General features: G+C 42.6%; 1 protein-coding gene across 3 annotated transcripts in view; it reads left to right on the forward strand.

Annotated features, from left to right (window-relative positions):
• Positions 1–20: 20 nt before the first annotated feature.
• Positions 21–12,168, forward strand: part of ilf3a (interleukin enhancer binding factor 3a) — a 19,974-nt gene continuing 7,826 nt past the window's right edge. Inside the window, exons 1-12 of one of the 3 annotated variants that reach the window (XM_053638616.1) lie at positions 21–93; positions 651–774; positions 908–1,022; positions 1,175–1,347; positions 1,469–1,628; positions 1,769–1,916; positions 4,242–4,318; positions 5,560–5,655; positions 5,754–5,865; positions 8,019–8,116; positions 9,000–9,099; positions 9,270–9,362. In XM_053638616.1, the coding sequence (XP_053494591.1) occupies positions 674–774; positions 908–1,022; positions 1,175–1,347; positions 1,469–1,628; positions 1,769–1,916; positions 4,242–4,318; positions 5,560–5,655; positions 5,754–5,865; positions 8,019–8,116; positions 9,000–9,099; positions 9,270–9,362 (1,273 nt within the window). In that variant the 5' untranslated portion in view covers positions 21–93; positions 651–673. The remainder of the gene's footprint in view (positions 94–650; positions 775–907; positions 1,023–1,174; positions 1,348–1,468; positions 1,629–1,768; positions 1,917–4,241; positions 4,319–5,559; positions 5,656–5,753; positions 5,866–8,018; positions 8,117–8,999; positions 9,100–9,269; positions 9,363–12,168) is intronic. The other 2 variants (XM_053638617.1, XM_053638615.1) reach the window with 2 other exon arrangements.

Below are 12,168 nucleotides of genomic sequence, written 5' to 3' on the forward strand. Positions count from 1 at the left end.
ATTTACAGGGTTGTCCCGGAAGCTCTACTTGATGCACCGGAAGCACACCATCGCGTCTTTTATCGCAAACGCAGTGTTCTTATCCCCACTAAGGTGAGTTTATTATGGAAATGATATTGGGGATAAATGGGATTTTATTACAGACAAGGGTTTTGCATATGATTATGATTATGATTATTAAGTATTTGAAAGATTATTTTTGATTAACACTATAGAAAGTGAAGGGTTACGCGTCTTGAGTTCAAACCGTTAAATCGTTTACAGGTCAAATATCAGGTTTAATAGTGATAAAATGACAGTAATAATTTAGATAAGATATTTTAGTCCGATATTTTTGTTACACTTAACGCAACACTGACCATGATGCTAGGTAGCTAAGCTAACTAACGAACAACAACGCGATTGAAATATTTTCTTTATACAACTATATTTCCACCACGCTGCTGCTGAGTTCTGGATTGTGATTGGTCAGAAAGTGTTGATTAATTTTCTAGAACAGCAGCTCTGACAGTAGCGCATGTTTGTTGTTGTTGTTATCATTAATGCGCTCGTTCTGATACGTTATCATTTCCACAGTAACAGCTCACACACAGGGACGTGTATAACAGTCGCTCCACTGATGATAAACAGATTATAAACATACGTTTCAGGTGTGTAAGTGTTAGTGAGCATCATGCAGTGTGTGTGGGATGAACAAGAGGCTTATGACGAGCTTCTGTACTGGGACTCACTGATTCAGGAGGGACACACACTTCACCCACGTGACTACAACAGGTAACACACACACACTGTTTACACAGCTGTTATCTCCATGCTTATGGTATAGTTGACATTTTTGCAATTTGTTAGAGATTTTTTTGTGTGAATTTGTATTGCTCTGGTGTTGACCTCTGTGTGTGTGTGTGAGGTATGAGGAACTGCGCTATTGGTATGAGTGTGTGTGTTATGAAGATAAACTGCGGCAGTACCACGCCTGTGTGGCTGAGATGAAGCAGAGAGAAGCTGAAGTTCCTCCTGATCCTGTGAGTTAAACACCACCTCAGTGTCCAACACGTTGTTATTATTATTATTATTATTATTATTACATACAGAACATTGGGTTCTCTGAGAATTTAGACTGTGAGGGAGTGAGACAATCTCTACATGTGTTAAGGTTTATTCCATGTGCTAATAGGAGAAGCTGCTCCCTCAGCGCCTGTTCGTCATTGAGGATCGTCACGTTAAGGCCAAACACGCCAGTGTGTATCCGTGTGCGGAGGAGCTGCAGGCCGTGCAGGACATGGTATCCCACGTGGAGAACGGACTGAAGACCGTCGCTAACTGGCTGAATAGACAAGATGCTACGAGGTGTTTTATTCTGGGATGTCATTGTCTACAGATTTTAGAGAATACCAATGCTGGGGGTAATAAGCTGCAGCAAGGGGTACAGAGAGTGGTTTAAATGTTAATGTGTCTGTGTGTCTTACAGTGGGGGCAATAAGCTCCAGGGGGTACGGAGAGTGGGGTTGGTGGCAAAGGGTTTGTTGCTGAAGCAGGACATGGACCTGGAGCTTGTGATGCTCTGCAGTGACACACCAACACAAAAACTACTGAACACCATCACCAACAAACTTCAGGAAGTGATGAAGGTGAAGAAAAAAAACACACACACTACCTCATGGTACATTTTAACTGACACCTCCACACTTTCCTGCACAATATTCAAGTGCTTTGTTTACAAGCTGGTTTACACATATTTACATAGAGTGTAATTTGTGTGTGTGTTTAGGACCAGATGGAGGGCGAGTATGTGATCACTGCGGCAGTTGAGGACGCTGCTGTAACAGTGCGGACTGTAACAGAACCGGTGCTGAACATGAAGATCCATCTCACATCCCCTGTAGTGAGGGAGCAGATGGAGCACGGGCGGGCCAGAGGTACACACACACACACACACACACAGACACATGCACACAGATACAGACACACCCCATCTTCCGCAGTTTAATAACTCTTGCAGGCGTGCGTGTAAAAAAAATAAAGGGGTTGCTTTGCAGCAAAAACGTTGAAGTGAGTTAATAAGTGAATATTTTAGTTTGTGTTCAGACTTGGCTTGTGTGATATAACTGTTTACTCGTCTTTACAAGATGTTTCACCCTCATGATATTACTTGATCTGCTGACCTTTACACACATTCTGTGTAGGAGCTCTGCAGCTTAACAGATTGACTTGGCTCACATTAAATAAGTATAAATTTAACATAGGTTATTATATTTGTATTTCTTTCTGATGTGAATAAAAAGTTTCAGCTGAAACATGTCAAAATCTGTGCTTTTGGATTCTTCAGAAAGAAAAAAACGAGCGAATATTTTGAGCTATATGATTCAACGGGCCCTCGATGAAGTGTTTTAACAATTTACAAGTAATGTTAATGGTGATGATTAGAAGGTGATGAAATATGCCGCTTATCAACATGTTTTTGCTCCATGGCGCCAGTCAGCGCTCAGACACGTTCAAACACTTTGAGGTCAACGGTCAAAATGTCTGCCATGTGGACAGAAAACTGACTTGTAAAAGGATTATGTTGAATTTTTTTTTTGTTTAATTGTTTTTTTTGTTTGGTTTTTATGGTTTACTGCACATTACTGCAGAATCACCTAAGAATCCATCATCCGGCTGAGTGTTTGTGATTACTGCTGTCCCTGACTGCAGACTGGTGATATTATTACACACTTAAACCTGAAACTTATATTGCACAAGCCTGGTTCATTCCCTGTGTTCACACTTGGGGGCATCACGTGAATGACATGCTCCTCCCACTGTACACAGCTTCACCATGAATCCTGTAGAGATGCGACACACACTCCCTCAGGTTTGTGCCAGTGAAGGACAGTTGTCTGTCCAGTACACGTTTTATCTCGGGAGCACAAACATTATCAGGTATTTAGCATCTGTAGGAGCCTCCTTACGAATGCGTATGGAGTGTGCAGCGGGTGGAGAACCTTACCCTTTTTTATAAACCTTGTCCCATTTTCCATCCGCCATTGTTTTACTGTTTGTACATGAATTTGGTTTAAAACTACATTTAAGCCATCTTATAATTCTTTATTTATTTATTTATTTATTTATTTATTTATTTATTTGGGAGGAGGTGAAAGAGGTAGAGGGCAGGAGAGTACGTTTTCACTGCAAATTTAATAAACACTGTAAAGTTTATGTTTGAAGTTATGGAGGAATAAAAGAACAAAATAAAGGGAAGTGTGCAATTATAATGGTTGTGTGTATGTGTTAAGATGCTTATCATGACCTGATCAGCTGGCAGTTGGGAGTAAAGCAGGGTGTCTTAGTGGGAAAGCCGCAGCTGTGCTGCTCAGAACAATGGCGCTGCTAATGTCATTTCCTATCGGATTATCAAAAATCAGGCCACGCACCCCCAAGCAATAAATTCATTGTGCCCTTCTGATGTGAACACAGGGTTAATATTGTTTTAAGCTGTAACGAATACGTGTGTGATGTGTTAATCCTGAACACCAGGATTCATTCACATTCCTGTAATGATAGATTTCTGGGTTATTGATTGATTATTATGATTAATTGATTTGTTCCACTCGTCAGGTTTTGCTGCAGCGTTCACCCTGTTTCTGCGAAAAAAAAAAATTGTGGAATTTAAATCAGATATTTTCCTCTTGTCACTTGTGATTTTGAAAGTGTGTGAGTTTTTAGGGGCGGTGGAGTTTTGACCAACCGGAAGCTCTTGGACTCTTGGAGGGGCGGAGCAGCTAAGCTTTGGGGGCAGGTCTCGTGACCTCATAATCATGCTGATTATATATACAGCCTTTAGCCAATGATGCACACGCTAGTTAAAAATTGCTTACACACATTATGTAAATCATTCTACGCACAGCTAGAGGGGGCGCGCAAGAGGTCGTGGCCTTATTTATTGTGCCCTTTATTTTTCTTTCCCCAGAGGGAAAAAAAATCAAAAGAATTCCACAAAATCGGCATTTGTATTTTACAGTGCTGAATGAGGGTGTGGCCTGGAGGTCAGCCACACCCTCATTCAACACTGTAAAATATGACCCAACTTCACAACCACAAAGGTCCTAGTGTCCATAGATTTTAAGCAGTGTGTGAGGGTGTATCCGCATTCAAACTCATAAAACTGACCACACCCCTATGAGCTCCAAGTATGTTGGCTCCGCCCCCTAGGAGAGGTCTGAGTGCCCCTTGGTCAAACTGTGCCTTGTGTTGTGGTCTGATAGAAGCTCCGCCCGGCGCACTGGACACAAACAATTGCCTGGAGTCTCTCGCGTCTCTGCGCCACGCCAAGTGGTTCCAGGTTTGCACCTCGCTTTATAATCTAACGACCTCTAACGTAAATTAACATGACGTTAATTAATAGCGTGTTTGACTGTTGAAATGTTCACAAAGTGCTTTTTATTTTTAAAGAAAACTGAAAGACGTGGACATTCCACTCGTATACGACTGTTTACACTGAGAGAGTCTGTAGATGGAAAGATGGACAGAAAGTCAAAGTAGATGAAGGTGTTTTTATTCTCCTCCCTCAGGAATGGTTTGTTCCAACTTGACCTACATGGAGACAATTAAAGAATGGTGTTGAAGCAGTATCGTTAATAAGAGAGCGTGAGGGCGGCCGAACAGAGTGCGTGGAACAGTGTTAGTGAGCATGCTTATTGAACACAGACAATCTCCGCAATGGGCATTGTCACAAAGCAGCTTCATCCAGAAATCCAAATATCAATTTATCCCTAAATTGGTGTTGTGGGTGTGTTTTGAGAGCACAGAGCAGTGAATCGAGCGCACAGAGAGACTATATCTTGAAAATGAATTTTATCTTTGAGTGACAAACACCTGACTTGCAGAATGAAAGTATGTTCACATGCAGAGGAGTGACAGTCAGTGATCCACAATAATAGCGTTTATATGCTCTCAAATCATAAAACACAACGCCTCATGCTCTGTTAATCAGCATGCTCGCTAACACACTTCCACACACTCGGATCAGATCAGCTGCCCTCATGCTCTCTAGAACATCTAAACACCATATGAAAGGCCTCTCTGGCTACATGGCGAATGTTTAGGTAGACTGTTAGATAGAGAGAGATCCTTTAGATCATGGGTTCTGAAACCTGTCCTGGAGGACCCCCATCACTGCACTTTTTGTATGTCTCCCTCATCTGACACACCCAATCCAGGTCTTGCAGTCTGTACTAATGAACTGATGAGTTGAATCAGGTGTGTGAGGAAACATACAAAATGTGCATTGCTAGGGGTCCCCCAGGACAGGTTTGAGAAGCACTGCTTTAGATGGCTGGGTTGATAAAATAACAGACAGACAGACTGACAGATAGACAGGCAGATTGACGGAAAGACAGGCAGATACTGACAGAAAGACAGGCGGACAGATAGACAGGTGGACAGTTTAACAGATCTGTGTTGGTCACACAGTGTGATGAATATAGACTAGTGTATGTGGGTGTATATCGTATACACAGTGTGTATCAGCAGTGTAATGCAGGCTGTGTGTGTATGTGTGTGTATTTTGTGGGTGGCTCACAGGCTAAAGTTAACAACCTACACTCAAGTGTGATCGTCATCCGCATCTTGAGAGATCTGTGTACCCGTGTCCCTACCTGGACCCCCCTCAAAGGATGGGTGAGTGTGTGTGTATGTGTGTGTAAGTGTTGAAGCTATTCTTTCAGTGTTTAGCTTTGTGTAGTTGTATATTGTTGTGTGTGTGTGCGTGTGTGTAGGTGTTGGAGCTGCTGTGCGAGAGAGCGATATCAACGTGCGATCGACCGATGGGACCAGGAGAGGCTCTGAGGAGAGTGCTGGAGTGTGTTGCATCTGGAATACTACTGGAGGGTAAAACAAACACACACACACGCACAGTTTCCTCATAAGGAATGATTTTTGTGTATAAACGTAAATAAATGTGTGTGTATGTACAGTATCTCACAAAAGCGAGTACACCCCTCACATTTTTGTAAATATTTGATTATATCTTTTCATGTGACAACACTGAAGACATGACACTTTGCTACAATGTAAAGTAGTGAGTGTACAGCTTGTGTAACAGTGTAAATTTGCTGCCCCCTCAAAATAACTCAACGCACAGTCATTAATGTCTAAACCACTGGCAACAAAAGTGAGTACACCCCCAAGTGAAAATGTCCATATTGGGCCCAATTAGCCATTTTCCCTCCCTGGTGTCATGTGACTTGTTAGTGTTACAAGGTCTCAGGTGTGAATGGGGAGCAGGTGTGTTAAATTTGGTGTCATCGCTCTCACACTCCCTCATACTGGTCACTGGAAGTTCAACATGGCACCTCATGGCAAAGAACTCTCTGAGGATCTGAAAAAAAGAATTGTTGCTCTACATAAAGATGGCCTAGGCTATAAGAAGATTGCCAAGACCATGACACTGAGCTGCAGCACAGTGGCCAAGACCATACAGTGGTTTAACAGGACAGGTTCCACTCAGAACAGGCCTCGCCATGGCCAACCAAAGAAGTTGAGTGCATGTGCTCAGTGTCATATCCAGAGGTTGTCTTTGGGGAAATAGACGTATGAGTGCTACCAACATTGCTGCAGAGGCTGAAGGGGTGGGGGGTCAGCCTTTCAGTGCTCAGACCATACGCTGCACACTGCATCAAATTGGTCTACATGGCTGTCGTCCCAGAAGGAAGCCTCTTCTAAAGATGATGCACAAGAAAGCCCGCACACAGTTTGCTGAAGACAAGCAGACTAAGGACATGGATTACTGGAACCATGTCCTGTGGTCTGATGAGACCAAGATAAAATTATTTGGTTCAGATGGTGTCAAGCGTGTGTGGTGGCAACCAGGTGAGGAGTACAAAGACAAGTGTGTCTTGCCTACAGTCAAGCATGGTGGTGGCAGTGTCATGGTCTGGGGCTGCATGAGTGCTGCCGGCACTGGGGAGCTACAGTTCATTGAGGGAACTATGAATGCCAACATGTACTGTGACATACTGAAGCAGAGCATGATCCCCTTCCTTCGGAGACTGGGCTGCAGGGCAGTATTCCAGCATGATGACGACCACTGCCTTGCTAAAGAAGCTGAGGGTGAAGATGATGGACTGGCCAAGCATGTCTCCAGACCTAAACCCTATTGAGCATCTGTGGGATATCCTCAAATGGAAGGTGGAGGAGCACAAGGTCTCTAACATCCACCAGCTCCGTGATGTCATCATGGAGGAGTGGAAGAGGACTCCAGTGGCAACCTGTGAAGCTCTGGTGAACTCCATGCCCAAGAGGGTTAAGGCAGTGCTGGAAAATAATGGTGGCCACACAAAATATTGACACTTTGGGCCCAATTTGGACATTTTCACTTGGGCGTGTACTCACTTTTGTTGCCAGCGGTTTAGACATTAATGGCTGTGTGTTGAGTTATTTTCGGGGGACAGCAAATTTACACTGTTACACAAGCTGTACACTCACTACTTTACATTGTAGCAAAGTGTCATTTCTTCAGTGTTGTCACATGAAAAGATATAATCAAATATTTACAAAAATGTGAGGGGTGTACTCACTTTTGTGAGATACTGTGTATATATATTTATACAGTACTGTGTAAAAGTTTTAGGCAAATGCAAAGAAATGCTGTAAAGCACAGATGCCTTGAAAATAATGAAATAAAATGTTTCTACATTTAAAAAAAACACACATAAATACATACATACAGTGCATCCGGAAAGTATTCACAGCGCTTCACTTTTTCCACATTTTGAGTCAATTTTGAGTGTCATGGCAAAGGCTGTGAATACTTATGTACATGTGCTTTTTTTGTTTTTTAGTTTTAATAAATTTGCAAAGATTTCAAACAAACTTCTTTCACGTTGTCATTATGGGGTATTGTTTGTAGAATTGTGAGTAAAATAATTAATTTAATCCATTTTGGAATAAGGCTGTAACATAACAAAATGTGGAAAAAGTGAAGCGCTGTGAATACTTTCCGGATGCACTGTACATTAGTGTTTGTGCACGTGTGCCTGCAGATGGTCCTGGTATTTCTGACCCATGTGAGAGGGCAGGTGTGGATGCAAGCTGCCATCTTACCTCCCAGCAGAGGGAGGACATTACCCAGAGTGCACAGGTACAGCTCTTGCTCAGAATGCACTGGGGTTCTCAGAAGGAAAGACGTGTTCAGCTGTGGATGCATGTAACCGATCGGTGAGAGTTGCCGGAATGGTCAAGTCAGACACTTTCCCGTAGTGACGCTCTCACGTAGTTTGCTTTCTTTATCACAGACGAAGCGGATTAGATGTAATATTTCTCAAGTGAACGGATGTCTGAATTTTACATGTAGCAACCAGAAACACTTTTCGCTGAATAGGTTAAGCTAATACAGTGCCTGTAAGAAGAAAGTTCGATATAAGCCTGTATTATTTAAAAAACAATTACGTGAGGTCTATATATATATTTTTTATCAGTTTTATTTTGATAAACATGAAACAATATAAAATTAAGATCACACAAAAAGGGTTTTTACTGTTATGAAAATAAGGATTTGGGAGCCTTAGCGGAACTGAAGGTGTCAGAATAAACATGAAAAGCACGTCATCGTGCTGAAATGGCTGTGTTGTCATCAGAGCTCGTGCAGCTGCTCTGGAGAAACTGCGCTGGCTGAGGGAGCCGACTGGTCTCATAACGCTATCACGGTACTTTGATCTCGTATGTCATAGTGACGTGGCGTCAGCCACGGGTCAAGTCGGACAAAAATTCTTACTGCCGTGAACTGCTTCAAGTCATCCGCTGATCGGTCTGCACAGAGCTGCGTGAAGTCTAACACCGGAGCACAAACAGCTCAGAAATCCTGAAAGGCGGTGCCTATTCCTGAAGGGTGGAGTTCTGATGTGCTTAAAATGTCCACAGTAACAGCTCTGCAGTGTATAACAGATCTACATTGATGTGTGGTGTATGTCGGTGGTGTGTGTGATGTACTGCATAGCTGTAAGTTTTCTCTCTTTATTTCCCAGTTTGCTTTGCGGCTGATGGCTTTTGGACAAATCCACAAAGTGTTGGGGATGAACCGCCTGTCACCCAAAGTGGGGCACATGTACAGCGACTCACTCATCTGTAAGACACACACACACACACACTGGCATCGCTCCTCATCATCCTGTCTGCAGATCTGACACTTCTGTATAATACATTTTTTTTAAATGCTTTTGTTCTCGTTCTCCCTAGAAGGCAGTGTTGTATATGCAGTTAGCCTTGTTCTGAGTGTATGTGTGTGTTTTGTACAGCCCAAACCTCAGTGCCAGGACTGTGTGTGATGAAGCGGCCGCTGGAGTCGGCCTCAGATGAAGAGTCGAGCAGCAGTAAAATCCCTCGCAAAGGCATGTCTCTCTCTCTCTCTCTCTCTGTTACATGATTATTTACTGTTGTGTTAACGATCTTACTAGCCATTAGGGCTGCACAATTAATTGAATATTAATCACGATTACGATTTTGACTGCCTACGATTACATGAACATGATCGACTGCGATATTGACGTTTAAAGTTCATCCTCCGCTCATAGGAAACACTTTAGCCCTTCCGGTTCCATCCCAAAGTCAATGGGTTTTTTGAATGGGATTTTGGTTAAAAGCCTGAAATAAGGTCTGTGGTGAACACAAGCTCAAAATATTTTCACGTTTTATTCTACGACATAAAATACGTCAGTAAAACCCCACTCATGATTTTTTTAAAAAAAAGCTTTTACCTGTTGAAAAAGGCGGTTGCTAACGGTCACTTAATGAGGGTTTAGGACGGGTGCAAGTGAGGTTAAGAGCTTTATTGAAGAGGGGCAGACAGATCCAAAACGGGGGGCATGGTCAAAAACAAGCAAAAGGTCAGGCGATCTGGAAACCGGCATAAACCAAGCCTAGACAAGAATCAAACAACGAGGTAGAGAATAAGATCAAAACTATGAGACGTGAAACTATGAACAAAAGCCTGGTACATGGAGAAAGCATGCAATACTTTGCGTCGAACAATGAGACACCAGGGGTTTAAATGACAAACGTAATTAAGGGTGAACACAAAACAGCTGAGACTAATGATGACACACAAGGGAACAACACAACCAATGACAATATAGGGGCAGAGACAGGACAGAAATCATTACAAATGCACATGTAGAAAGTAAACAATGTCAGTGTCACTAAAAGAGCTTGCTGCGAGATCCAGCGCTTGTACGAAGGGAAATCATGACACTAACATGTTGCTAAATGGGACTACCGACGTTGTCGGGGACATTAAACGTCATCATGCCAAACAGGAAAAAACTTTGCAGATAAACTGGTTCAGGTATGTTATGCACACTTCTCAAAAAAACGTGGATGAAGATTCATCCACAGAGTAAATCCGTATTATGGAAAATGTTTTAAATCAAGTTTGGAAAAGTTCTCAGAAGCTCGGTGATGGTGACGTTGAAGTCGAGCGACCGTGGTGTATTCCGTTTATAGCGTACGGTTAGCTTTTTATCTCTGGCGATTTTATTTAGGTTTCAAACTTCATAAAAGTTGTGTTTATTTGTGAAAATTATCTTGATGGACAAAAACGTGTTGGTGTTGTAAACTTTTGTTGATCAGAACGTTTTGATGGTTTTGGTTGTTAGAATAGACTCCGTGCAGAAATCTGTGTAGGCCAGGACTGATGTACTATATTCCTCTAAATCAGCTCTTTCTGCAAACACATCCCAGTCTGGGAGCTCAAAACAGTCTAGCAGTTGTGCGGTGGCTTCCTCACACCAAACTTTGACTGTCTTAACAGCTGGTTTTGTTCTGCAGATCAGACGCTTATAGGCCTGAGTCAGCATCAGGGTAACATGATCTGATGAGCCCAGATGTGGAGCTGAGATGGCTTTGTATGCTCCTGGAACATTTTTTGTAGAACTTGGTCCAAAATATTATTTTCTCTAGTTGGGATGTTGGGAATTTTTTTTTGGCAGTATTGTCTTTAATTCAACGTGATTAAAGTCTCCTGCCACAATCACTGCCCCATCTGGATGCATAGTTAGCTGGTTGCTAATAGCAGCGTGTAACTTTTCCATTGCTGCCTTAGCGTTAGCTTGTGGAGGTGTGTCTACAGGTCTGATTATGATAGCAGTGAACTCCCTGGGTATGAAAAACAGTCTACATTGCACCATTCAAGGTCTGGGGAGCAAAGTTTCTCAATGATGTCTATGGCAGTGCACCAGTCGTTGTTTACATATGCACATGCCATCGCTTTTGTTCTTACCGGAGTCTGTTGTCCTGTCCTCTTACATAGTAAACAGCGCGGCTTGCTAGCTCGATGGCAGTGTCTGGAATGGTGTTGTTAAGCCAGGTCTCTGTGATAATCGTCACGCAGCTGCATATGTTGTTCCAAGTAATTCTTAGGCGTATTCCTTCCATCTTGTTGACGAGTGACCGAGAGTGTGAGAGGAAGAGACTCGGCAGAGATGGTTTGTGTGGGTTAGATCTTAGCCTAGCTTGAATGCCAGCTCTCTTTCTGCGTCGCCTCCCAGGTAGGATGGTGTTGACTCCATCCCGTGGGATGAAGTTGCAGTTTTCAAAAGTAAACTCCTGACAGTTCTATGGTGTTAAGGAGTTTAGGCCGTTCTGATATCCTGTGTGCACCAATTACTTGAGCTAGTAAATTTAACAAATAAAATAAACACAAAATAATAAAGAAACCGTTGTTAGTCTGGGAGCGCCTAGCCGCTGCGTCTGCACGCACCGCCATCTCGCCCAAGTTTGAAACTCCCAGCATTTGTTCTAGAGAGAAAAGACCGTAGTCATGAAGTCTCTAGATGCGTACACCTTTGTTGTTTGTGTACACACTGTCTTGTTTTACTTTTACAACACTTGAGGACGTTGTTACACTGAAACTTGAATTAGATTGCTAAATGTCCGTTATAGGCAGCTCCTATAAGGCCGTGACTGATGTAGAGCTACGTATTTTTCTTAAAGTAATATAAAATTAGACGTGTTGGGCATCTAGCAAGCTAAGCATTTTAAATTCTTAGTTAGCATGCCAATTTTACTGATCATTCCTTACACTATATTGTATGGAAAGTCTCTGTACGCTGTAGCGTTACATTTCCCTTCACTGGAACTAAGAGGCTGAAACCTGTTCCAGCATGAGAGTGCCTCTGTATACAAAGCTAGCTCTAGGAT

Source organism: Ictalurus furcatus, chromosome 12 (assembly GCF_023375685.1).
Source record: "Ictalurus furcatus strain D&B chromosome 12, Billie_1.0, whole genome shotgun sequence".
In the NCBI taxonomy this organism is placed as follows: Eukaryota; Metazoa; Chordata; class Actinopteri; order Siluriformes; family Ictaluridae; genus Ictalurus; species Ictalurus furcatus.